At 43.0% G+C, this 27,243-nt stretch overlaps 1 protein-coding gene across 2 annotated transcripts; it reads right to left on the bottom strand.

The window, feature by feature from the left end:
* Nucleotides 1-1,687: 1,687 nt before the first annotated feature.
* Nucleotides 1,688-26,919, bottom strand: YBX3 (Y-box binding protein 3). Of its 2 annotated transcripts, XM_065941223.1 has the most exons (10): nt 26,361-26,919; nt 22,491-22,554; nt 21,425-21,458; nt 18,546-18,635; nt 16,399-16,521; nt 13,246-13,449; nt 7,639-7,736; nt 5,100-5,271; nt 4,453-4,552; nt 1,688-2,258 (listed from the first exon to the last, which is right to left on the bottom strand). In XM_065941223.1, the coding sequence occupies exons 1-9, from the start codon at nt 26,917-26,919 to the stop codon at nt 4,487-4,489; spliced, it is 1,410 nt and encodes a 469-aa protein (XP_065797295.1). In that variant the 3' UTR covers nt 1,688-2,258; nt 4,453-4,486. The 2 variants fall into 2 exon arrangements, with proteins under 2 accessions (XP_065797295.1, XP_065797302.1); XM_065941230.1 differs by lacking the exon at nt 13,246-13,449.
* Nucleotides 26,920-27,243: the final 324 nt, after the last annotated feature.

Here is a 27,243-nt window from a genome sequence, read left to right as displayed (position 1 = left end):
CAGACCTGGGGTCGATCCTTGGGTCGGAAAGATCCCCTGGAGAAGGAAACGGCAACCCACTCCAGTATTCTTGCCTGGAGAATTCCGTAGACAGAAGAGCCTGGTGGGCTACAGTCCATGGGGTCACAGAGTCAGACAAGACTGAGCGACTAACACACAAAGTTAAGAGATGTTTTCCTCTTTTCAACCACAACCAAGTACTCCTCTGGGATTTAATGTGTGAAATTCTAAGATTTAGAGAATGTTATTACTTCAAAATCTCTAAATATTAGTCTTTACAAATACATCTCTTCACTCCCCTAAGGGCAAAAGTACTTTTAAAAACTGCATCTGTGCAATAAGCCCAGGAACCTCAATGATGTAGATGCAGTTCATTTGTGATGTGAAGAGACCTGGTATCACTCGGCACAGAGTGGGCACTCAATTATTCTGGGTTGGGTAGGCTACTTTCCCAGTCGGTGCTGTTTCAAACAGGCAAAACTCTGGAGCTTCAAGTTAATACCAATCATAGCTAGTTTGTTAATTGCCGTATGACAGCCTCTGATTAAATTCTAGCTGTGCTTCCACCCAGGCACCACGTATCTCTTGGCAAAGAAATTCAACTCCCTGATTTTGTGCTGTAAAAGAATGTAGGCCCATCCTTATATCACATCCAGTTTGTATTGTCTTCTGTACCTCCAACCAGTGTGTTTTAGGGTTGTAGTTATACACACTACTGAAGTTTAGACTTTTTTCTCCAATTCTTTGCACTTCTTGTTTTTTTTTTTTTTTTTTTTTTCTAGAATAGCTATAACCCTGATGGACGGTGTTTAGAAGTAGGGTGTTAGAATGATAAAGTGTTTATCACTGCAGTTTTTAGGAACTTTCAGTACCCAATAACAGAAGACTTCACTCACACACACACTCAGGGGGTCTTTTGTGGGTTTGTGCCTCTAGAACAGTGCTTGACTCAAACCCAGACTCAGGAGGGACTTGATTTAAGGAATAAATCACTTGAAAGGTACAGGCACTCTATGGCTGATTCATGTCAATGTATGACAAAACCCACTGAAATGTTGTGAACTGATTGGCCTCCAACTAATAAAATAATATTTTTTTAAAAAAAAGTCAAAAAAAATAAAAATAAAAATAAAAAAATTTAAAAAATAAATAAATTAAAAATTAAAAAAAAGGAAAAAAAAAAGAAAGGTACAGCGGATCTGAGAAGTGACTACATAGAATTGACATGTGTGCCATGGTGTTTCTCCACTTGGGGGCGCCATCTACTCCCTGGGGGAAGAAATTTGTAGGGCGGTTGCAAAGAGGCCTCCTTCCTCTTTTCGGAAAGACACAGGTAGACAACTAGGACACAGCAGTTGGTGTGGAAAGCTGTTACAGTTAGGAGTTCAAAGATGTTAGCACTACTAACCCCTCCAATAATTTAAAGGAAACTGTTGACTGAAATGTCATCAACCACCTCAACAAGGATGACTCAGGAGCTGAGAGCACCAGACAAGCCTAGTGCTGAGCTCACACGTGAACCTGTTCATTTCAAAAAGAATCCCATTTCCTCTGCTCTCAGCTCAGGCCGCTACATTTACTAAATAGCACAAATTCACCTGTACACTTGGCTTTGAGCTTACTATTCAGTGAATGAAGAAAGGAAAAAAAACAAAAACATGTGCTCAGATAGAAAAACATACTCCAGTTATATATCCTTCAAGGGTAAAAATTTTATTTTTGCGGAACTTCGTACTGCACATTTTCAAAGAGTTACATAAGAAAGCAAAATGTTACCCTCCCCTTATCCTAGAAATAAATAAGAAGGGAATAAAATTTCTTTTTTAAATCATGACACTTGGAAGTTTAGCACCAGCATCCAAAATGAACAGAAAAGGAAAAAAAAAGCATTTACTATATATTTCAGATTTCTTTGGTTGGGGGGGGGGGTCCTCCCCATACGGTATTAACAATTCTTCTTTCAATTCATATTACCAAAACAGTAAAAACCAGGAAAAAAATATAAACCTAGTGGTTGCTGAAACTGGGGAGGTCGCTCTCTTGTTATGTGCAGGCATTCCCAGGATCTCAGCTGCTGGAAAAAATGGCTGACACTTTCCTTGTGGAGTTGTCTGTTTTGTAAAGAAGTGTAGTAAACATTTTAATGTCCACATCTTGGTTATTGATCTTCCACTTTATTGCTTGGACGTTTCTTTGGTGTTCATAAGGTCGTGGTCTGCTTTTTGCTTTATTTTTTGAACGGTCATTAATTAAGTCACCTGGAAAATATTCACATCAGACTTTTATTTAAGAGTGACAAGATGACCAAGGGTTAAAGAATAAAAAGGCACAAATTACCTGCTTTTATGCAGCTCAAAAAATAATTTTCAAAAGCTCAAAACAAAATCTTACATGTGTACCTTTTAGAGATTTGTAAACTGAAAGATGAATTTAATGGAAACTTTCTAATAAAACATTTTTATAAATAAGAACACTCAGCGCATAATGGTAAAAATTCTGCAAAATTATAAAAAAGAAAATTATCATCACGAAGCCTTTTCAAATAAATGATATTATAACACTGATAATTCTTCATAACCATTTTAGTCATTATACAGTATCTCCTAACACAGATATATCTCAATATTTAACCACTCCTCCAATACTAGATTATAATAGAAATTTTCCCCCTGTATTTTGGATTATTTCCTTAGGAACAATACCTAGAAATAATGTTACCAAGTAAAAGGTTATGACCAAATGATTAACATATAATCCTGTCAATTATAGCAAGAAACTTTGAATATGGAATTTATTTCCATGATAAATTGCCCATGCTACCTAGAGATAAAACAGAATATTTTCAGCATAGCACTTGTCTACCTTGTGAAAGGCTAATTTAAATCCAAACCTCTGCATATAAAAGCAGATGGCATTTAAAATGTAGAAACTTAAAATGATCTTAAAATTTTATGAAATATTAATTTTTAAAAAAAATAACACTACCACTATATGCTTAAACCCTTTTAACTAAAAGCTACTTTCTTATTTATTTCATGAAAAGGGCAACAACCAAGAAATACTAAAAAATCAAATTCTCAAGACTTATTAGATGAAAAACCCAGATTGAAACCAACTATGGCTTATATATTCTTTTAAGACTCGCTGAGTCAGTCTTTCCAGTATATTTCTACCTATACAAATACAATTTCCAAGATTTTTAGCAAGAAGACAGAAAAAAAGCAGGAAGCAATAATGAAGAAAAACAAGCTAACTTTATGGAGAGGTTATTCTTTGCCATACCCTGCTTCGGTACTTCGTATGTGTAATATCACTACGTCTGTCTTTGCAATACCCAGACCAGTCAATATCCCTATTTTACCCGCAGCAGACAGAACTGTGGCAGAGGATAATCTAACTGCTCAAGAGCATTCAAGCAAATGAGGAGTAGATCCTGCACCTGGCGTGTAAACCCAAGGGCTCTCAAGCACTGCACATAAATAATGCCGGCTGTCAAAGGGAAGTGGGAAGGAAAAAAAAATTCCTCTTTGTTCCACAGATCACAGTCCTCTGTTATTAAAATGAAGCCTTGTCAGGCACATTGGGCTTCCCTGGTGGCTCAGTGGTAAAGAATCCACCTGTCAAGCAGGAGATGCAGGTTCGATCCTGGGGCTGGGAAGATCTCCTGGAGAACAAAATGGCAACCCAGCCCAGTTTCTTGCCTGGGAAATAGCATGGACAGAGGAGCCGGATGGGCCACAGTCTACAGGGTCGTCCAAAGAGGCTGAAGCCACAGAACAAGCACGCAGGCACTTTAAAATTATCAAACTGATATACGGAATTTAGATAGATGGTGGCGATAACCCTATATGCAAAACAGAAAAAGAGACACAGAAGTACAGAACAGACTTCTGAACTCTGGGGGAGAACGTGAGGGTGGGATGTTTTGAAAGAACAGCATGTATATTATCTATGGTGAAACGGACCAACAGCCCAGGTGGGATGCATGAGTCAGGTGCTCGGGCCTGGTGCACTGGGAGGACCCTGAGGAGTCGGGTGGAGAGGGAGGTGGGAGGGGGGATCGGGATGGGGAATACGTGTAACTATATGGCTGATTCATGTCAATGTATGACAAAACCCACTGAAATGTTGTAAAGTGATTGGCCTCCAACTAATAAAATAATATTAAAAAAAAAAAAAAAATTATCAAACTGGCCACTAGGTGTCACAAAAGTAAAACTTTCAAAAAATAAGTGGTGTTAATAGCGGACAACTGTCTATCTAGAAAAATGACTTTGACACTCATAAACTCTGTCTGCATGTTTATGTCTCCAAAACCAAGCAAAATAAGATCAGCTTCAGAGATATTTCACCACCGAAACAGCTCTTTCTCAGAATCCTGATGGAGAGAAGAGGGTGGCCCAGAAATCGGCGCTATTTAAAGAGAACATCGGTTCCACGTGAGCCGCCTACCTGCGGATGGTGAAGGTGCCTGGGGAGCCGGCTGTCACTCTGCACTGCTCTGCTGGGGAGCCGGAGCAGGGTTCTCAGATGGTGCTTCACCTGCCTTGGTCTGAAACACACAGTAAAACCACAAACCAGAAATGAACCGACTTCCACGGCAGCGGAGAGTTCAAGACTGAAAGTAGAGATCTTCCTGCCCGCAGAGGTAAATCACTGTGCAAACTCTTAACTACTCTTAAAGTTGGAGTCAAAAATTAGAACCACTGAAGAATGGCTTCCAAACGGCAACTAAACACCATCACTCTCCACAGCTGAGAGTCATAAAAAATATACAGTCACTTTCAACACTTGCTGAGTGTTGTTCCTCTCTATAAACGCCGTCCTTTGTTTGGAGAGCTCTAACCATTCTGACTAGAGTGTTAATTGGTTGCATACAAATATTTGGTTTGCGAAATGGGCAAGGCATTCTTTCTCTCTCTCACCCTCTCTGTGTATATAATACCTTTATGAAAATGTTATTATACATAAAGATACACATATGACACATATTTTTGGCCTCAGTTTTCAGACTATGAAACCACCCTTAGAAGAGAATAGTAAAGGCTGACATGGTCCAGGGTGGTCTGGCAGCATCTCCTCTGACTAGCTGGCCTCACCTCTTTGCCATCCTGTGAAGGAGCGTTAGGGGGACGGGGGCGACGCCGATAGTTATAGGGGCGCTGGTATCCACGGCGAGCAGGTGGCTGGTTTGGACCATTGGCCGCTTGTTGATTCTCCTTATCTTCAGCCTCTCCAACAGCTGGGGCAGGTCGTGGGCGAGGAGGGCCCCTGGAGCAGAGAAAAGAGAACATGTGCAATCGGAAAGGGCCTTCAAGAACAGTAGGTTTTGTCTTTAAAGGTTTAAAAAGTCAAGGGATCGAGACTTACTCCTAGAATTATGCAAGGCTAATGTGGCAAATGGAACACAAGGATGAGATTAAAAAAAAAAACAAAACTATTTTTCAATCATTTTCCTCCTTCACAGTGAACAAACATCTCCAGAACATACGATTTGGTCCTACCAGGCACTGTGGGTATAAAAATTAAGAAAAGCGCCTGGTATCTGCCCTCTGTGGACAGCCTGCCGTGAAGACGGGGAGACCCAGGGGATTCAACACAGCAAGAAAACGAACACTGGTCCCTGTGTGCCGAGGCCTGCGCTCTGTGCTTTCATTTAATTATCTCATTTAATGTCAAGGTTCATTCTGTGAGTTTAAGATTTAGAGTGAGAAAACCAAGAGGCGTAAAAGTGAGTATTTGATTGAACCACATAGGATTGCTGCTTTTATAGGTCAAAAAGGTCGAATATAACCTTCCCAAGGTCACACACAGCTAGAGACTGACAAAATTGGGATCCGCAGGATCTTTTTCCTGTTTTCCTTAAGACATTTTTATGAAGTTTCTTTTATTTCCAAAGTCCTTAGTAGTGAATCATTCGAATGACAGCATCTAAAATTACAAGGAATCTTGTGAGAAAAAACAATGTAGAATGCTGCCAATCAGGAGAGCTCGAGTAATATCCTTACTCTCCTGTCAATAATCCCATTTTGCCAAACTTCAAGGGGGTGTGGATGTCATTTGCGAATGAAGCTCTTCAAGGAGAGGGCAAAGGGCTTACAATATAAAAAGCTTACAATGAACCTTGGAGAGTCTAGCCAATTCGATTTTCACAAGGGATAAAGCAGAAATAAAACAACATTCCTTTCACTACTCTTAACATCCTTGGTAGTAGTAATAATCAATTTATTGAGGGCTTACTATATATCAGGCAACATTCTGATTATCTTAAATGCCTGAGAGTACATCTAACCTTACTGACAACGGTGAAATATTCCTTATTGTCCATTTTATAAACCTGGTGACTCTGTCTAAGAGGAGTCCTGAAACTTATGAGAAGGAGATACAGCTACAGGTGAGCTGCTAGTCATAGGGTGGGAATTTAAACACAGACAACTGGATCTGAAGTTCGTTGATTCAACCCCTGCATTAGACCACTTCATTATCAGAACATTCAGTAGGGCAAGTCCCCAACGAGTTGCAGACTTTCAAAGATGCGAATGTGCTTGCCCTCCCTCTCCTGTTGCTGACAGTCCTTCAGGTCCACCATCTCCCACCTCCTCGCCCTTCTCCAGTCAGTAACTCTTCTTGCCTGGTCACTTCTTGCTAGCCCCTGTGCGCCATCTGTTGTACTGACTGGACTATTGTACTTTTAAGGTACTGTATTATAAGATTAAAAATGGGTTTTTTTTTGTTTTTTTATTGAAGGATAATTGCTTTGCAGAATTTTGTTGTTTTCTATCAAACCTCAACATGAATCAGCCATAGGTATACACATATCCCCTCCCTTTTGAACCTCCCTCCCATCTCCCTCCCCACCCCACCCCTCTAGGTTGCTGCAGAGCAACCTGTTTGAGTTTCCTGAGCCATAGAGCAGATTCCCCTTGGCTGTCTATCTTACATATGGTAATGTAAGTTTCCATGTTACTCTTTCCATACATCTCTCCCTCTCCTCCTCTCTTCCCATGTCCAAAAGACTATTCTCTATGTCTGCTTCTCCACTGCTGCCCTGTAAATAAATAGTGTTTTATGTACACGTTATTTGCATGAAAAGTATTATAAACCTATTATAGTACAGTACTGTCTAGCCGATTGTGTTACATGGGTACCGAGGCTAACTTTTTACGACTTATGAATGAAGCATGCTGGACTTATAGGCATGCTCTTGGGACAGAACTCATTGGCATGTAGGGGACTTATTGTATCACAAATACATGCTGGCAGCCAATTCTTCCTCCATGTGTAGCGCTACCACTGAATATCTTATCAGTTAATTTCTGTTGCTCTCATCTCATTAAATATAATAAAATAAAAATTAAGTGTGAATTTACATCATGTGAAAGTTATCAGAAACAAAGAATGCTTTGGTAAAGGGATAACTAGAAATTTTAGTTGTTACGGAACAGGGGAAATGTCACATAGCCATCTAAAAACACATATATTGCAGAGCCCCACCAAACCTTGGACATATGGTCAAAGCAGTCACATCTTCTCGTTACATAATAAATCCAAAACAAACAGACCTGCAACAACCCCAGCCACCTACTGTCACTGGCAAGTTCTTCAGTTGGTCAGTAGTCAGTAGGCAACGTCACCTACCTCCGGTATCTTGCGCGGTAAGTTGGATTCCGATGGACTGGTCCCTGAAGCTGCGCTCCTTCTGGGACCCCATCCTTCATCTCACCAATCTCACCGGCCTGGAGGGAGGCGAGGAGAGCTGAAGTGAGTGTCAGAATGCAGGATATGAGACACAGCACACAGTTGCATTAAGAAAAAAATTTTAAAGGAAAAAAAGAAAGGCTTCATTACAAAGCTGGGGACTCACTTTTATCAGTGAACCGTGTACTGATTAAATGTGTGTGAATGATAGGAAAGAAAGACAGACTCAGTCCCACGAGACAGTCTTTTCCTGATTCCCGTGCACCTAAATTTATTTTACAATATTGCTGCTGCTGCTGCTGCTAAGTCGTTTCAGTCGTGTCCGACTCTGTGCGACCCCATAGACGGCAGCCCACCAGGCTCCGCCGTCCCTGGGATTCTCCAGGCAAGAACGCTGGAGTGGGTTGCCATTTCCTTCTCCAATGCATGAAAGTGAAAATATTAAACATGTTAAAATGTTCCATTCATCTCCTGAAAGAAAACCTTTATTGCCAAAGGAAATGGAATGATATACTATATTAGAGCAATGAGAATCTTCAGTGGGCCTGAGAATTTCAAACTCAAACCCATTCATTCTACAAACAGGGTACCCCTTTGATACAGTAATGGTTTCTACATTCAAAGGTCACCCCATGTCTCTTAACCACACCTTCACCTCTGATTCCTTTTTTTTTACAATTTTTTCCTTTAACCTGTTTGCATATTTATTGAAGTATAACAATAAATAATAAAAAAATACTTCCTTGAGAAATTTATTTGAAGCTGGGGGAGTTAATTACAGAATTTCCAGGGGAAGACAGAACAAAAAACTAACAACCAACCCATCCAAAATCTCTGGTTTTCTTCATAATACAGACACATCTCAATCTGCTTTTTCCCACTCAAAGGTAATATCCCTTCCTTCTCCATACTTCACTAAGAAAAGAGAATCAGTCAGAGAAGAATCTCTCTATTCTTTCACCATCAAATCTACCACCCCATACCCACATTTGCTTTTTCTTCTCTCACTCAGCTGATTAAGTGGTCCATGCCCACAGACAAAGTCAACCCTTCTCTCTGGCCTACGAGGACACGAACTCTCAATCCTCCTCTCCTCCATCAGCTCCATCCAGGCATATAAACATGCTGAAATAACATCCATCTCTTCCAACTGTGTTCTTTAAATTACCACAAAGTAACAAGGTGGTTGAAAGTATAAACTCAAAACCTCAGACTCCATTTGATTTCGTCAGTTGTCTCAATAATGTCATTTACAATAAAAAGACTCACTTAGAACCATGACCTTAATCTAGTTGTCTCTTTAACTGGAACAGTTCTCCAGTCTTTACTTGGCTTTCACGATCTTGATACTTTCAAATGTTACAAGTCAGTTATTTTGCAAAATACTCCTGAGTTGGGTTTGTTTAGGGTCTCCACATGATTAAACTTACACATCCTTGGAAGCAAGCCACAACAGTGCTCTGGATTCTTCTCACCGCATCCTGTTGGCCAGCATATGGTGTCAATTCCTACTTAATTCCTACTGTTATTGACAGTGTTCACTGAGAAGAACCCCGGGGGAAGTTCACACTTTTCCCCTTTGCAATGCATGAGGATTTTGTGAAAAAAGTACTTTCAAAAGCCTGTAAGTGTTTCATTCTTCACCAAATTAAATATATTTGTTTATATCTGTAGACTTTTACATTTGTTTATATCTTATATAGAAAACTCCTGGTTTTCTACTTTATTCAATGAGCTGTAATCTGTTACTATCATTACTGGCCAATGGGAGCCCTGTCCAGCTGGCTTGGGTCCTCTGGATGTGACTCCAGCATTCTTTGAGCACTTCCTTGTTTTCTGGCACAACAAGATGTTCTAGGCTCATATTGTACTTTCTCTGGCCTGGCTCTGAAATTGGCCGGTTCTCCAAAAGGGCTTCTATTTTTTATTGGAGAATGGTATTCATAAATGGAAAATTGGGGGCCAGGCACGCTCAGTGCTATTAAAGTGTCACTGATTTCAGGCCATTTCAGTAGGCAGAAATAATACACAGACACAAATACATACCGCACATACATACACCGTAAGTTACATGTGTGTGATGTCTGTATATGTGTGGCATATTTGATCCCCCACCAAATGACTTTAGGTTGTTGGTGAAGGGAGGGAGGCCAGGAAAGAATTCAATGTAAAAACATAATCAAATCAAACAAAAACCCTGCCCTGACCCTGCATCCTCCACCAGCCATGGCCCCGTTTCTCTGAGCTCCTCTACAACATCCATACACACAGAGGTGGAAGACCCCCTCTGCCAGCCCAGACACCTCCTCAAAGGGGACTATCACACCGCCTCTTCGCTCTTTCTTGAATTCAGAGACTTTTGGCCTCACATCCCGCTAACCTCCAAGTTACCAAACCTACTAACCTAGTCAGTCTCCCTCCCTCCCTTCCTCAATAGCACTTAACAGCACTTCCTTCCAGGACATTCTCTCCCCATCTGCTCCTTCCCATTGTCCTCTACCGGACTCCTTGTCTCCCTAATCCTCCGCTGCTGCTGAACCCCGAAACTCAGTCCTTGGCTCAGTTCTCTACCTATACTCGTCTTACCAGTCCCTCTCCCCCTGGCCCAGGCCTTTACCTACGTTTTGATGTCTCCACACGTGCAGCCACAGTCTCGTCTACCCTCCCGGCTCCCTTCAGCCTTTGCATTGTCCCCATTCCCTTCACCCTTTGTGCCTTTTCCGCTGTGTGGACTGGACGCCTTGTTCCCTTGCCTCTTTTAGGTCACTTTTGAAACATCCTCAAAGACTCTGTCTCCCACCTCATCTAAAATCACATCCTCTTAACTCAAGCCACTCTCTGCCTCTTGCCTCTTTTATTTTTCTGCCAAGTTGACTTCTCTCCCCTTGGAGGTGATATGTAATGTGTCCAGAAGATCTCCAAATGCCTTCTGTCTCTCTGCCCAAACCTGGTCTTCCTTCGCTTACTCCTAACACCACACATCCACTCCATCATCAGATGCTGCCACTTCCTAAATGTGACCACTCCTCACACCTCCCCGCTAGCACTCTTAATTCCTGCCCTGACTGCCCCTCCACAGGGCAAAGGAGGGAGCTGGTCTCCCTAATTCTGCTGCTGCCTCCTGTGGTCCAGCCTCCTTAAACTGGCGATTTCTCAAATACGTTTCCTCCCCTATTTAGATCCCTTAACTAGTTTTTCATCACATTGAGGGAGGGTAGGTCAACAATTCTTATTATGGTCTACAGTAGGCATGCCTAATCTGCCCTGATGCTACCTTAATCTAACCTCTTACCCCTCTATTCACCCGTAACATCCCAACCACATGAGCCTCCCTTAGTTCTCAGAACAAGCAAAGCTGCTGCTTCTTCAGGAACTTCGATTCACACACACACACACACACACACACACACACAGAAAGGAACACATATAAAGGATGAACATTTACTAGAATGACGGAACAGGAGACTAGACAGATCGAGTTTAAACCAAAGTCTACCATCCATGTGACCTAAGGTAAAAGCTGCTAATTTCTTAAACTACTCAAATCCCTTTGCTTGTAACAACAACAACAAAAATATGGATGCCACTGCCAATTCCATAAAGCTGTGGGGAAAACTAAGAACTGATTTCAAACATCTGTCTCTTGGTGGAGGCCAAACAATGCTGCTGCTTTTCCTCTGTCATATAATTCTCTTCTCGGAGATGACAAACAGTTGATATCAGCTCAGTAACTGCCATGACTTATTTGCCAAATATCAAGAATTATTATCTTTGAAAAAGGGAAGTCATTTGAACACGGCTATATCACGCTATAACGACATCCTCCGTACACAAGGGAAATACTACTGGCTGGTATAGTATCATTTTCTTTCTGTTGTGTCCAATAAATTTCACGGTTTTGTACAAGTGTGGGCAAAGATTTTTCTATTTGATGTCCACAATCTTTACCACTTCAGAGATCTCTCCATATTTTTAAGCCATTATATCACTGACTCAATGGACATGAGATCGGGTGAACCCCGGGAGTTGGTGATGGACAGGGAGGCCTGGCGTGCTGCGGTTCATGGGGTCGCAAAGAGTCGGACACAACTGAGCGACTGAACTGAACTGAACTGAACACAGACAACCTGGAAAGTTTTAGAAACATTCATTTGGTGCTGTTGGTTGACTTAAGTTGACTTCTGTCAATCAACATAGTATGTATTAGAAGGGTTCTCAGGAAAAGTGGCTGAGGCTCTTATTTTAGCTACTAAATAAATAAGAATTTCAACCCAGGTTAAGACAACTAAAATGCAGTTACCTGAATATGCACACATTTTCAAAGTTAGTTTTCAACCTGCTTTTCTGCATAGCACACAAGAATCCCTTTGCTCTGAACCTCCTATTCCTAAGGTGAAATATACTTTTCTTTCAACCAATATTGATTGAAATATTGGTTGAAAGAACCAATATTCTCAAAAAAAATGCTACATATGTATATGCTAAACATGAAAAAAGATTATTTCAGGAAGGCACTACCGACTCCCTAAAAATAAATGTGTGTCGTCGTCTCCCTGACTCTTCCTGTCCTCATTTCCTAGAGGCCCAGGGTGCTGCCCTAAAGAAACCTACTATGCCTCATGTACCCAATGTCTCCATATAAGTAAGGTTACTTGCTATTTTTAGCACATTTGTCAGGGACAGCTGTTAAAGAGTAGAAGGGGGAAAAAAAACAAGAAGCAATGTAGGAAGGACACAGTCATGCATGATAGGATAGGAGAAGGGCAGCAAAGAACAGACTGAACACAGTGTTCAGTAAAAACACTCAGTGGACAAATAAAAACCAAGGACACTAAGAGGAAGAAGGTGTAAGAGGACCCAAAATGAGGTCCTCTCCCAAGATTTCCAAGTTTCCTGGGAACTGCAAAGTTGGTGAAAGGCTTATTCACTACAGGTCAAGTTCACAACAGTTGTATCAGTATTTTGCAGTAAAAAAAGAAAAAAAGGGACAATCATCTCCACGTTCCTATGAGGTTTCCTTAATCATCAACATTATCTCATCTAAATTAAGGACTTTATAGACACCCTCCATCCTGAGTTGTCACACACTACAGTCTTTATCTTGGATTTTATCATCACAGCCCCAAGTTGGAGGCAACTATCCCCATTTAATGGATGGACAAGTTAATCTCACAAGCTCACAGTAAGTAGCAGAGATAAGACTCAAACCCAGGCCTGACTGACTTCAGAGTTCAGCTCTGACACCCTCACTTGTCCCTACTTTATGTCTTTCATTTTTTCCATAAACTTGAGACTGTACTTTGTCCACCAGGGTCCCTGGGTATAGGCAAGGCTCAAGGTTCATGTGGTCGTGCTTTTAGAAATGAGACTAGAAGGAACGTTCTCAGAAAGCAGACAGGTCTGTTGGGTTAAGTAGCATCAGCATCGGGAAGCCAAAAGCAAGGTTTGATTTCCGGCCGCTGGTACTGGAAGAGGAGGAGGAAGAGGAGGCAGAGCAAGGACGGAGGGGTGAGGACTGCCGGAGAGAAGTCCCAGGTGCTGGTTTACCTGCATCCTGCTGGGATGGGGGAAGACCCGGGAGCGGCGGTCAAAGGTCTGTCCCACGTGGTAAGGCGGGAAGCGCCGCCGGTACTGGGGGCGGTACTGGGGGCGGCGCGGCTGACTCCGGGCCCCAGAGAACTGCCCGGCCGCGGCGGGGGCCTCCAGTCCTTCACTGCTGCCGCTCCCTTCCTCCTCCTCCTCCCCAGCGTACTAGCGAAGCAAAGAAACAGAGGTTCAGAGGAGGTGTCGGCAGGGAAAGCAGCAAAGAATACCATTTAAGCTGAGCATATCAACGAAAGAAAAAAAATTCCCCCCGCCAACGGAACGATCCCTTCTAGTATATTGACAAAAATGCATTTACCCCTGATCATCAGGCGATGACCTGAGATAAGCTACATTAAGATTAAAGCAGATCTGCGCAGATAAAATACCAAGAAGCGGAAAAGCAAGTGCAATTAATTGCTAAAGAATTTAGTTCGCATCTAGTTAGAATTGGTCAGTATCAGTTGACTAACCACCCAAAAAACATTTACACAGTTTAGAGTATTTGACTCCACCAAATATGTCTCCCCAACACTGGCCATCCACTGGGGCAAAGTCAAGAAAAATATATTTTGTATATTCTGTGGTTGATCCTAAGTAGTTTGCTTCCTGGAGTGGTTGGGTTCTCAAAGTGTGGATGGGGATCTCTGAGATCCTTCTTAGGTGGTCATCAAGGTCAAACTGTTCTCATAAGGCTGGCAGGATGCTGTCTTTTCCCATCTCATTCTCTCCTGAGTTGGGGGCAGAAGGAGGGTTGGAACTCCCAGAAGCTACAGTGACACGTGGTCCCTCATAGCCCCAAGGCAGAAGGAGCTGTGAGAATCCAGCTCTCTTTTATTAAACCAACATCAGTGATTGGCAAAAACCTGAAGCAACACCACTCTTTTCACTCAATTAAAAAATAGCTTTCATTTAAAAAAAAAAGTTATTTGTATTTACAAGTAATAGCTTATTTTAAAATAAATCTTTTAAATTCTGCTTTACTTTCCAATACCATAAATATTAATAGATATGAACATACATAAAAACTCTGGGATCCCATAATTAAGCATATAAATGGGTCCAAAAACCAGAAGGTTTGAGAACCACTGACTTACGGCATACCTCTCTTTATTTGTTTAGGACTAAAGTATTAATTGCACTTTAATACATAGTAGCAAGTAATAAATACAGTTTCTGAATATAATAAACCTTCTTAGCACAAGGAACTATTGAATCATTTTATCTTTTTCCTATATTTAAACTACCATTTCACATACTAACATTTTATATCAAAAAATATAAGTAAAAAACTAAACATCCCTTAAAGAATTTATTTCAAATCTTACTTTAAAGGGGGATTGCAATGCCAAAGGTAGTCTTAAGGGAAGTAACTATAGTTTTTAAAAAATGAACAAATTTAGAATGAAGAAAATTAAATGACTGATGTTGGGGGTGAGACTATTTAAGATTTAGAACCCTCCAGAAAACCAAGCAAACATGAGCAATGAAATTCTCAAAGAGGAAAAGCTTCAAGTATAGCCTCAACTAGTCTAATTTCAGAAAATCCAAGTAACTCTATATTTCATAAAATCTGTATCAGATATAATCCCCAATGATTTAAAGTCATATTAGCATAGAAAATGTTCCTCCAAATAGTGTGACTGAATAGACTGTAAATTGTTTTTCTCTTTAGGTTTCTCTGTATCTGAGTTTTCTATAGCCAAATCTTTCATTAAGATTAGTTTTACAAAATAAGAACAATGGTACCACCACTGCCAAACACACTCAGAAAGCTGTCAGGACCCAAAACATCACAACAGAAAACCTTCATTTATGTTTATTTTCAGAATTTTGATAATTTTGTTTCTAAACATCACATATATGACTTCAGAATTTCGAGCTGAGGAGAAACATCTTTGAAGGAAATTTTTTCACTAAAGGCTTTTTACCACTTGTACGTCTGAGTTAACCTAGAAATCAAAACAATTACAACTAGTGTTCCATGAATCTGGTGAACCTGAAAGAGTTAACATGATATAGTAGATGCTATGGTAGCCTATTCCTACTGTCTCTGACACAGTTTGTTATTAAAATCAAACAGGATAAGCAAAACATGGGTAAGAGAAATACAGGAAGAAAAACAAGATACCATATGGAATCTGATAAAAAACAATTTGGCTGCGTGTTTAAGATGACACAATGAAGAGAGGAAGCATTTAGGTAAGCAGAAAAATACTGTTCTATCCAAGTGTAGAGATATAAACCACTCTCAATCTGCAAATACTTCATTCTGGTGAGATTTTTTTCAAAAGTTTTCCCTGGATGATGCACATAGCCACAATCCTGTGTTCGCAAAGCATGTTGAGTTTTATTCCAGAGTACCAATCAATCCCAGGTACTAATTCTAGAAACATCAAAAAATGACTCATATCTAAGAGGTTCCTCATGACCACAAGTTGGGTGCCTCAAGAATATTTTAAACTGAGCCTCCTAAGAAAGCTCCAGCCAGACTTGGCTGTAAACCCTTTCACTACGATTGGTACCAATCTACAGGACTAAAAATCCAGACAGTTAATTATTGCTTAACTTTGAAATAATGGGAAATGCTATGCTAAATAAAACAGCTACATGATTGAGGCAAATCACTTAATATTTCAGTGGCCAGCACTACCCATCACTTACTCCAGAGCTGTTCCTCATTTTTCCTTGCCAAGGAAAGGCTGACTTTCTTAGAAAGGGTCAGCGCCAAGGGATGAACAACAGATGTAAGCCAATTACAGAAGTCCCTGGCCCCTTCCCCCTACCCCACCCAGTTCGGTTCTGGCCGATAAAGGAGACAAAAGAAGAGAAAACCTTTTTGACAACTTTGGCATGGCCCACCATAATTAAGCCTTCTTGTTACAAGATAATTAAATGGCTGTTACTTGCAGCCAAATGCAAACAAACTGATAAAACTGCTGAATGGCAAAAATGTCCCACAAGACCAGTGGGGATAAATTCTGAACACGAAAAATTTCCCATCCAAAAAAATCACTGTGTTTCCAGAAGATACAGCATTTATGTGCTCCAAGTATACACACTTAATTTTATATGTGCACATTTCTCGGGTCACTGATGATGAAAGAGGCAACGTACATTGCGGGGCGGTCCACGGCGCCTGCCGTAGTAGCCGCGTCTGTAGCGACGCCGGTCAGCAGCGTATCGGCTCCCTTCCACGGGAACGCCATCCGGGCCGGTCACATTGGCTGCTTCTGCACCCTGAGAAAGGAAGAAAGCAAAGATGGCCTTCGAGTCAGAAAGAAGCCAAACAACCAAAAGCATCGCCTTAGACAGCCAGAGGGTTTAAGACTGGCAGGAGGTACTAGAAGTTCCTCCGGTGGCCTCAAAAACACACCCTCGTTTTAATAAGGTGAGCAAGATGCTTGATGTCCTGATTTAAATGTATACAGCATGACACCCGACACTGACGCAACACTGTTTATCAACTATGCTGCAATGTAAAATAAAAAGTTTAAAAACTAGTAGATGTACATACAGCTTGCTTCCTTCCACAAGCTTTACTCTCTTGATTCAAGAGCAATAAGTATATATATTTATCTTTAAGAAACATAAAACTAGTAGATATAAAGCAACTGGAGCAAAGGAATGCTAGACCAGGAAGAATATTCTTCACTGGAAATAACTGAGACAATGCTCTCTTCCTGGAAAATACTGAAACCTGTTACTCTGTGAGGTACCAAGACAATCCACTCATGGGCTCCCGTGGTCTGCCCAGCACTGAGCTAGTGAGAGGGAAATTCTTCCCAGTGTGGCAGGGGCAGGAATGAAGGGCCGTTGCCTCAGCGCCTGCTTTCATACACAGTGTCCACAAAAGTAGTCTCTCTTTAAATCTTCTTCTTATTGTTGAAACAGACAGAGCCTTCAGATTCTCTATGGACAAGTGGATAAAGTAATGCTTCAAAAATATAAAAAGTCCGGGTATAGGAGATTCAAAAGGGTGAAACTCCACTCTAAGTCCATTTGTATAACCTCACATACTGAAAATACACAGAAGTAAAATTAACCTGGCTAAACAAAATTTTAATAGTTGGATGGGACATTAGGGATCGTTACAGGTCAGCATTTGCTGGTAGATAACTTGGAACTCTGAAAGATCAGCAAGATACCCTGGGATCACATTGGTAAAGATCACTTAAATTTTTATATGAGATGAAATAAAGTGTTTCTCTTTTAAAACAGGAAACAGTTTGAGAGCTGCTAAGAATAGGAACTATGGAATGAATGGTGTGTATATCAGAAGAACTATCATCTGGGAGTGAACTAGTCAGCTTATAATTAAAAAATAAAGCATAAAAGACATTACTAATATTAGAATTAAACATATCACATCATAAAAAACCTGTCGATGCACATCAAAATGATCCTTTTAGTTTCCTGGGTTATTCTTCATCTGAGGATAGCGGTTATACAGTCTGTCAAGATGCCTCTGGCTTTTCAAAATCCAAGCCAAAGAGAAAACATAATGATTATATTTGATTTTATTCTTAAAAAAAAAAAAGGTATCTTTCACCCCAAAACAGCTTTTATCAATTTTTAATACTATAAAACTATCTTAATTTTTAAAATTTTATTTATGTATTTATTTTTGGCTGCCTTGGGTCCTCATCACTGCACATGAGCTTTCTCTAGCTGCAGCAAGCAGCAGCTAAGCTCTAGTTGTGCACAGGCTTCTCGTTGCCATGGCTTCTCTTGCTGCAGGGCATGGGCTCCAGGAGGGTGTGCGGGCTTCAGCAGTTTCAGCTCCAGGGCTCTAGAGCACAGGCTCAATAGCCGTGGTGCACAGGTTCAGTTTCTCTGCAGCACGTGGGATCTTCCCAGATCAGGGATGGAACCCATGTCTGCTGCACTGGCAGGTGGATTCTTTAGCACCAAGCCACCAGGAAAGCCCTGTTTTAATTTTAAATTTCACTTGAGAATACATTTGGTATTAGATTTGTCATTTTAAAATAAGATTTGTCATTTTAAATCTTCAGAAATTAGCTTTTCCTTCCATGATTAAATAGGGTTTCATTTATTAAAATGGAAATTAAAATATGCATTTATACTGCGTCAAACAATGCCTATGACAGTCAATAATCAGAAATACTTTTACTTAAAGAGTCGCTTCTTTCTGTCATACTAAAAATCCCAAGTACTGTTAACTCATAAAGGACTGAGAGACCATTTACTAAGCGAGAAAATAATGCCAGCACCCTGGATACCCAACCACAATCTCCTCTCACCTTCTCTCCTTCAACCACATCGAACTCTACGGTTTCTCCATCTCCTACACTGCGCAGGTATTTCCGTGGGTTATTTTTCTTGATGGCAGTCTGTCAAGATAAAAAAAAATTCTGAATGAAGCATAGGTCAAAGTTGGCCACAGAGTTCATCCCTGTCAAGATTATTGGCTCTACTGAAGAAATCGTTGATCTAACGTTGTTGTTGTTTAGTCGCTAAGTCGTGTCAGACTCTTTGTGACCTCATGAACTGCAGCGCACAACACTCCTCTGTCCACGGTGTTTCCCAGGAAAAAATACTGGATTTCTTCCTCTAGGCATCTTCCCGACCCAGGGATGGAACCTCTGTCTCCTGCATGAGCAGGCGGGTTCTTTACCACTAAGTCACCAGGGAAGCCCTGATTTGTTCTCCCAACTAACCTGCATCTTCAAAACAACAACAGCAAAACAAAAAAAAACACTATACAACTATGTTCCACATTACTTTCTTGATTTCATGTTATCCTTCAAAATTCATCTTGGTAGGTGGGTCAAATAGAAAGTGCAGTTATACTGAAGAACTAATCGTGATACTGAATAGGTGCTGGATAGATACTGGATTGATGCGTTTCCTCACACTATGAAGTATCTTGGATCAGACTCTATTTTCCATCATTGTGGGGGCTGTGGGATGGGGGATACCTCCATAAAATTTTACACATGCACATAAACACAAAAATATGGGGATAGAGACTTCAGTGGACAAGAGAAACTGCTAACCTCCAAAGAAATTTTAAAAATCCAAGGGAGGATAAATATTTCTGACAATATATGAAAATACCTCAAGAACAAAAACACTGCTGATAACCTTCCCCTCTCCCATTTTACAGATGAGGAAACCAACTGGAGGCTGATAAGTGATTTATCTGAGTTTATAAAAATACAGCCTGGGGGAAGGAGGCGGGTGGGTGGGGTAGTGTATACCCTATACTATAACTGTGTGATATTTATTCAAATTTTTCTCATCACATCATTCACATGTCAGCTCATCCCTATGCGCTCCCTGATAAATAACACTGAAAGGTTAATGACGTTATTCTGCAGTGAACATGGGTACCTACATACCTGCTTAAGAACAGGCTTCTCTCTTTCAATCAATGGAGGGAAGAAAATAATTCCTGCAATGAATTCCCATTTCGTCGGCTGGTATCTCTAAACAGTTAAAGGGGCTCTGGGTTTCTGTGGAACTAGGTCAGCCTTGTTTTATAAAGCGATTAGGCATGTGTAATCTAGCCCTTCCCTTACTCTGAGTAGGAGGGAGGGAAAAAAAAAAGACCTCACCCACAGAGGAAAAAGGCAGTTCAGGACAGGATATACGCGCAGGCCGCCTGAACGTTCAGCCAGTCCAAAAACAGCCCCTCCCTACCGGCTCGTTCCCTTTTTCCTGTTAAACTGGGCAAGCCCCAGCACACCGAGGTGACTCACTGCCCAGCCTCCGGGGGGCTGGAATCAGGTCACACACGCACAGGCCAGCGAGGCTGGCCGCTGGCACAGACTCTTCTGAGGTCCCTTTATGCCAGCAGTCACCAGAGGCAGAGTGCTTACCCCAAAAAACTCTATTACCCTCCAGGTGTTATAAGCAACACTCCCTTTTGGTCTGTTCTGACTTTAAAAGTCACTGTGTCTGAACCAAGTAACCCACTCCAGTTACCCAGGCACAACTGGAATATAACTGGTAGAAACCACAAGGGGAGAGCTTCCTCTGAGATAGCACTCTCTCCAATCACCGAACTCTACCCCATGGTGCAGAGGATCCTAAACGGCATTAAAACACAGAAAACCAGATGCTCGACAGAGCCCTGGAGGTGACCGTGCTGGCATTGGGACCTGTCTCTGTACTTCTTGGTCGTTATTCACTGAGAACCGCACATATGTGAGACAATTCACTGAAAACTAACCATACAAAAAGAAAACTAAATGCACATAATGCCTTTAACCTCTGTTGCCAAGCAAGTCCAGGATACAGAATAACATCCGAGGTCAATAATGTAGAAAAAGACTGAGCTTCCTGTACACAGAAGTCCATGTTTTCCGTATTTTGCACTCTTTCTACATCTCCTTTGAATACAGGGGACTACAGGCCTATTTGATCTGGACTTGTGCTAAGCAGGACAGAGGAGGGGACTGCCTGGGAGTCGGAGTCTCCTTATATCTTGGATCTTGCGTGTGTTCAGTTGCTAAGTCATGTCCAACTCTTCTGTACCCCACGGACCGTAGCCCACCAGGCTCCTCTGCTCATGGGATTTCCCAGGCAAGAATACTGAAGTGGGTTGCCATTTCCTTCTCCAAGGGGTCTTCCCCACCCAGGGATCGAACCCGAGTCTCCTGCATTGGCAGGTGGATTCTTTACCCCTGAGCCTCCTGGAAAGCCCCCATGTCTTGGATACACCCATTCCAGCCATCTGCTTCGCTGTGCTATTTACCCAAGTTCAAGTTGCTCTGATGAAGGGGGGTTTAACCAGCACCGACCCGGGCAAAGGTAAGGTGGGGCCCAGCCAAACACAAGGAGGAAACACAGTCGGGCGCACAGGCTGCTAACATGGAAATAGAAGTGCTTTAGCTAAAGACTCGAAGGCTTTAAAAATTAGCACGTGGTCTGATTATTACTTCATTAAGCTCAAAAAATAAAAACCGTCTGAAAACAGTTAATGTGATGGAAGAGAAGAGCTCAAGTGCTAATCTTAAAATGTGGAACTGGGCCCTCTTGCCAAAATAAAACCCCAGAAGGAGTTTCGAGCAGAATAGCAACGTGCAGGGCTTCACTTTGGGAAAGGGATAATAATAGCACATTACAGACGCCCCTCTCCTCAGAGCGCAAAGGTCACAGTTATAGTCCCTCTTACCTGATGTACAAAGACATCTTCTTTGGTGTCATTTCTGTTGGAAGACAAAAAGCTCACAGTTAAAAGGACTAGGTAAGTGGGAAAACTTAAAACAACAGTTTAGAGCCTAGGACTTCAAAACACAACATAGATGTCTGTCTGTCCTCTAAACTCAGATGCCTCAAGTCAATCCTCCTCAAAAACTTCTAAACCCCAAAGGGACCCACCTCACTCCTCCATGACAGTGGTGCCTGGCTTCATGCACACACAGTCAGCCTACCGCAACACCCGCTTCCTCTCACCTCTCTCTAAATCACATGGTGCGTAACCAGAGCCCGAGGCTTCCCTCCCAGGAAAAGCAGAGCAAGACAGTTGAAAGGACAGGGCACAGCTGTGAACTAGGCTCTCCTTACACTGAAACCTAAAACAACACCCCCCCTCCGCCACCACCCTACCCTAAACCCCCACCCCACCCCCACTGCCCACCAAAACATACAAGGAAGAATTTAGAGGAATTTTTTTTTTTTTTTTTTTTTAAGAAGGCAGAGTCCTAGCTAGGAGGGCTAGAGAAAATGATGGTATCATATAAAAACATCACAACACTCTCACCGCTGGCAGCTGTGTTCTCATTCCTATATGGTTAGAAGTTGCCATGGTTTAAAGAAAACACTGTGGTTTCTCCACAGGACTTGGACCAGACCTGGGTTACAGATCCAGCTCAATTACTCACTAGTTGTGTGACCTGAGGAAAGTTGCTTAACCAGTCTAGGATTCCACTGCTCCATCTGTGCAATTGTGGATACCCACTCAATTATCTTAAGGCCCTTCCCCTCTCTCTATTGTCCCCACCGCCACTGTTTTTTCTTTTAATGACCAGATTATATAAAATAAGTTAGTTATCTGTGTTTTAGAAATGCATTCCAATTAATGTTTAATGATCAGTAGCTTAGAAATGAGAGTATTTACACGGCTCGAAAATCTGAAAACTTACACAAATCATTAATAAAGTATGGGAAAAGACACCAACAGCAGGTGCCACAGGACGAGGACATGTTTAAATAAAACATGCAGAGATACACACACATACCGATTTATAAATCCATATCCATTTCTGACGTTGAACCATTTGACAGTGCCAAGGACTTTGGTGGCTAAAATAGGATTAAGCAGATAAATTAGTATCTGACCTACAAAGAGATAAAGCTCATACCACTAAGGTCTTGATAGCATTATTTAAAGCCTAAATATACCTGAGGAAACCATTAAAAGCTTAACTCCAGAGTTTACCGAGAGAAGAAAATGGAGGAAGTGAAGTTGTCACAGGGAACTACTCTTCAGAAGACTAAACCTTTCTTCCTTGGGAAATGTTTCAATGAAGTCCTGAGATAAGGTGTTGTCATAAGTCTATATGATTCTGCAGTGATTTAAATTGAGAAACACTGCTGAAGGGAAAAAAATGAAAACATACTCTTTAAAGTTTTACAGCAGAAAAATGTTCTAAGTGCTGAACGCAGCTCTCGATGAAAGTGACTATAGACGCATGAGCAAGGTGAGCCCCGGCGACCTGACACATCACTTTCACACTTTGAAACAGTCGGCAAACTCCACATAGTGAAAGAGTAGCTCCTTGTTAATAGCTAATCTACAGAGACCTGAAGAAACTTGTCTTGATGCCAGACGGGGGCCCATCAGAGGAGTCCAGAGTAATAATAGAAGTGAGGCGGGCTCAGGCCAGTTCTGTTCTTACCACCCCGAGACATGATGCAACAGGCCTTTTCAAACCTGTGATGAATTTGGGATTCTGTTTCATTGTTTATCCTGCTCTCTCCATTTGGTGGGAATCAAACCAAACTGATTTTGGTTTTTCCTATAAACCAAATTCTTATCAGCATTTTCTTATAACCCTCCCAATGTGATTGCTGACTCTACTTGCCCGTGTGACAGGACCATTTCTGTACAATGTAAGGTACAGAACTCAAGAGAAGAAATCTAAACCAATAGTATGATCATGGAACTTGTACTTCACAGATTTATGTTTATTTTAGGCATTTATGATTTTAGATTACTCTTCTGAATCAACTGTGAATACCAAATCCAGTACCTCTATGAAATGCCCAGGTCTAAATTCAGGAAAAGCATAAAGCAATTATCAAAATTCAGTGAGACAGGAAATGTGTCAATAGAGTATCTTTAATAAAGAAAAAAGCTTAGGAGAGAAAATAACAATTAACCAGAAGCTACAACATTTTTAATTTCCAAGGAAAAATAATAAAGATTCAGCTTTTAAATTCAAGAGGAAAACAGTAATTAGGGCTTACTTTGCTATGGGCAGGGTTAGTTCTGAGTTTTGCTACATGAATATGCTTGGGGAAATAGTTTAGCTCTCTTTGTAAAAAGAAAACACAAACGAAAAACTCTTTCTGCCTTCAAAGTCATTCGGCCCACCATCCACTGAGCAATCTCCAGTTCTTATGCCAACTAAAGAAGATCTCTCTCCAATAAAGACTAAACTATTAATGCCTTCGGTTTTAGGGCATTTTAATTAGAGCAACAGGGCAAAGAGGGAAAAAAATATATATTTTATATCTAAATGTACACAGAAGACTGGTTTTGATCAATCATATACTTTTAAATCTCACATTATTTCAAATGATATGCTATTTGTCTCATTTGCCCCAAAATTAATGAACTAGAAAAACATAAGCAAAATATAAAGGTAGGAACTCTTTTTGACTCATTTTCATATAATTAACATCTACTGGCACTGTCAAGGCATAATCGTGATTAGAAAAGCAACACTAATAAAGAGAAAGATGAAAGTGATTTTCAAGGATAACTTCAATCCAGGTGGAAGGTTATTTTTATTCCCACTTTAGTTTTTAAAACTTTCCTAATTTCACAAATATTTCCAGTGACCTCACAAGGTCAAACACAGTCATCCTCTCTTCTTGGTTTAAGCCCATAAACTCACTTCACATACACAGAGCTGGATGGGGAAAGGAGGAGACCAACAAGCTTCCATGGTTCCTTAAGAGGGAAGTTTTCCTTCAGTCATGGCAACTGCTTCCCCTGGCCTGTGACTATACACCGAAGTTTAGAACCATTTCTAAGTACCAGAATGCAAGAATCCCAAACCAGAATTCCATTTCAGTCAGCACTGCACCTGGCACATTGTAAGTACCATGTGTCTGCTTGGCTAAGGACAGGAGATGGCAGAACATACTGGACAGAGACAGTGTTGAAATGTCAGGCAGAAGGCTGTCCTTGCTGTTGAGATTTGGGAGTGACGGTGAAAAGACCCAAGACCTACAACCTCACCACCGGGGATGTGCTGGGACTGTCAGAGCAGTTGGTGGCTGAGTAAATTAATTTATCTATTTCCTTCATCTTTAAAGATATCTACTGCAGTTTAAAGTTCAGTTTAGATTCAAGAAAGATACAGGGATCCAGTGAAAAACTGAGAAATTTCCTTTATACAAAAATAAATCAAATTTAAGAACATATCCTAACACTGCTTCGGATAAACCAAGGCTGTCTCTGTTGACATTTGGCATGGGAAGTGTTCCAAGAAACACTTGTTGAAAACAATATCACAATACAACCTGGACTAGACTGGAGCAACTTTTATCCTAGAGAAATGAAGGTTATTTTATTTCTTAACCTGCACACGTTACATTTAGCACCTCGTTTGACAGTAACTGAGTAAAATCTAACCCTTAAAAAAAATGAACACAGGCCTCTCAAGACAGGAAAAATGTGATCGTATTAAACTTTCTTCATATGATTCCTCCAAGTTTCTGCCTATAAATTTTTCTTCCTAGAAAATTGGGCAGGCAAGGCTCATAGACACCAAGCATGCCCCATGCAAAATACTGAAAATTTCTCAGAAGCATCTTACACCATTTCTTAACCTTCCCTGGTTTTTTGAAAAAAAAGGCGGGGGGGGGGGGCGGGAATGAGACACATACACCACACACCCTTTAGAGACCTTATTCCCCACCCACTGCTTAGGCCTCACACAGGGCGTTAACGTTATTGAATGAGAGGACGCTGGGATACGTGACAAAACCAACAATGACTACAGACATCCTTTGTAACGTTCTGCCCCCGGGACCTGAACATCTCCTCTTCCGATTCCCCTTCCTAAGTTACAAGTCCCCAAGATACCCGAGGCTGCGAACTAACGTCATCCCCTCACTTCCGACCAAATTTTTTCAGCTGCTGCACCAAGCGCTTTCCCACAATCCGGGAAGACGAGAGGTGCTTCTTGCAGCAGCGGGCAGGCCGAGGGAGGAGGACGCGGGACCGAGACCCAAGTTTTCCCGGAGAGGGATTGCAACACCCCTCGGCCAGCATGTGGCCGACAGAAGCCTGGCCTCGTTCCCGCGCCCCCGTGAGAAGGGCGTCTGGGACGGACACCTGAGCCTTCCGAGCAAGAAGCCTTTCCACCACCACCAACTCCCCCACCCCTGCCCTGGCGACTCCGGGCGCCTTCCTCTTCCCTCCAAGGAACTGCTCTCCTCGCCCAGATCCTAAGCGAGGACTCCAAAGTTCCCGTGCCACGTGGGTGCCTGTCCCATTCCTACATCCACTTCCATCCCACCCTGGATCCTCTCTCCCGACTGCCGCTTCTTTCCCCTCCGCACCCAGGGATGCTTCGCCGCGGGACTGCGCGACAGCGCCCTCCTAGGGGACCCCCAGTTAAGACCCCCAACTTGCGAGCCCAGGGGCGCTCGGGCGGCCGGCAGCGCAGCGCCTGCGGGATGGGTGGCCGCCGGCCCCGGGGAGGGGGGGAAGCCCACGTCCCGGGGGACCCCCATATCCGCGGGGACCCCGTGCCGTCCGCGATCCCGCCCCGCTCCGTCCCGCCCAGACAGGCGGCTGGAGTTGCCCACACGTGCTCGGCGGCCCCGGCCCCAGCCCGGAGCGGCCCCCCCATCCTCCCCGCCTGACTCACCGAGAACTTTCTTCTCTGCGTCCTCGCTGCCCACGGCGGCCGAAGAGGCTGGGGCCGCGGTGCCGGGGGCCGCGTCCCCACCGGGGTTGCCCGCGACCAGGGCGGCCCGGGCAGGGGCCGGGGGCGCGCCGCCGCCCGCCGGGCTCTTAGGCGCAGGGTCCTGGGGGGCCGCCTCCGCCGGAGCCTGCGGGAGGGCGGCGGCGGTGGTGATGGGGGCGCTGCTGCTGGGAGCGGCGGCGGCGGTGCTGGTGGTGCTGGTGGCCTCGCCCGCCTCGCTCATGCCGCCTCCTCCGCTGTCCCTCGGGCACCTCGGTGGCGGTTGGTCGGCGGTTGGCGCGGCGGCCGGGGGCTCGCTCTCCCGGAGGCCGGGCTGGGTGGGGGGTCTCGCGGCGGAGGCGGCTCGCGCTCTCGGGCTGCGCGCTCGCTCCGGGGCTCCGCGCTCGGTCTTACTGCCCCAAAAATGGCCCCGCACGAGTTCTTCTAGGCGGCGCGCGGGCCCGGGGAGGGGAAAGGGTGGGGAGGGTTGGCTCCGGAGTTGGGGCATCGACTTCATTAGCATTTAAAGGCGCCCGCTGCCCTTTTTCCCACCCCCTCGCCGCTCGGGCCGGGATGGGGCGCAGGGAAGGAAAGCAAGGGTGCGCCGGGGCTTGGCTGGCTGCTCCAGAGTTTTCCGCGCCGCGCGCGCTGCCGCCCCGCTTGGTTGGAGCAGGGGCCGCTGGGCTCCCCTGCCTCGCCACGTCTTCCAGGAGGGGCACACTGGGGCATCCCAGAGACGCGGCGCTTCTCTCTCCCCAGATGTACGCTTTTAAGTCCTTTCTAGTGAAACCGTTCAACATTTCTGAAGCACCATAAACTGTTTCAGATACAGCAATGAAGAACTGGA

The sequence above is a fragment of the Muntiacus reevesi genome, chromosome 1 (assembly GCF_963930625.1).
Source record: "Muntiacus reevesi chromosome 1, mMunRee1.1, whole genome shotgun sequence".
Classification (NCBI taxonomy): Eukaryota; Metazoa; Chordata; class Mammalia; order Artiodactyla; family Cervidae; genus Muntiacus; species Muntiacus reevesi.
The sequence above is the reverse complement of the archived record's forward strand: the minus strand, read 5'-3'. Positions and strand labels throughout refer to the sequence as shown.

Bases quoted from the DNA above. Each gene is read 5' to 3' on its own strand.
- YBX3 (XM_065941223.1), bottom strand. From the start codon at position 26,919: ATGCTAATGAAGTCGATGCCCCAACTCCGGAGCCAACCCTCCCCACCC. The intron at 18,636-21,424 runs GTAAGAGGGACT...TTATCTTGACAG, and splicing joins AAGATGTCTTTGTACATCAG to ACTGCCATCAAGAAAAATAA. The intron at 16,522-18,545 runs GTGAGAGGAGAT...TTCCTTTCTCAG, and splicing joins ATGTGGTTGAAGGAGAGAAG to GGTGCAGAAGCAGCCAATGT.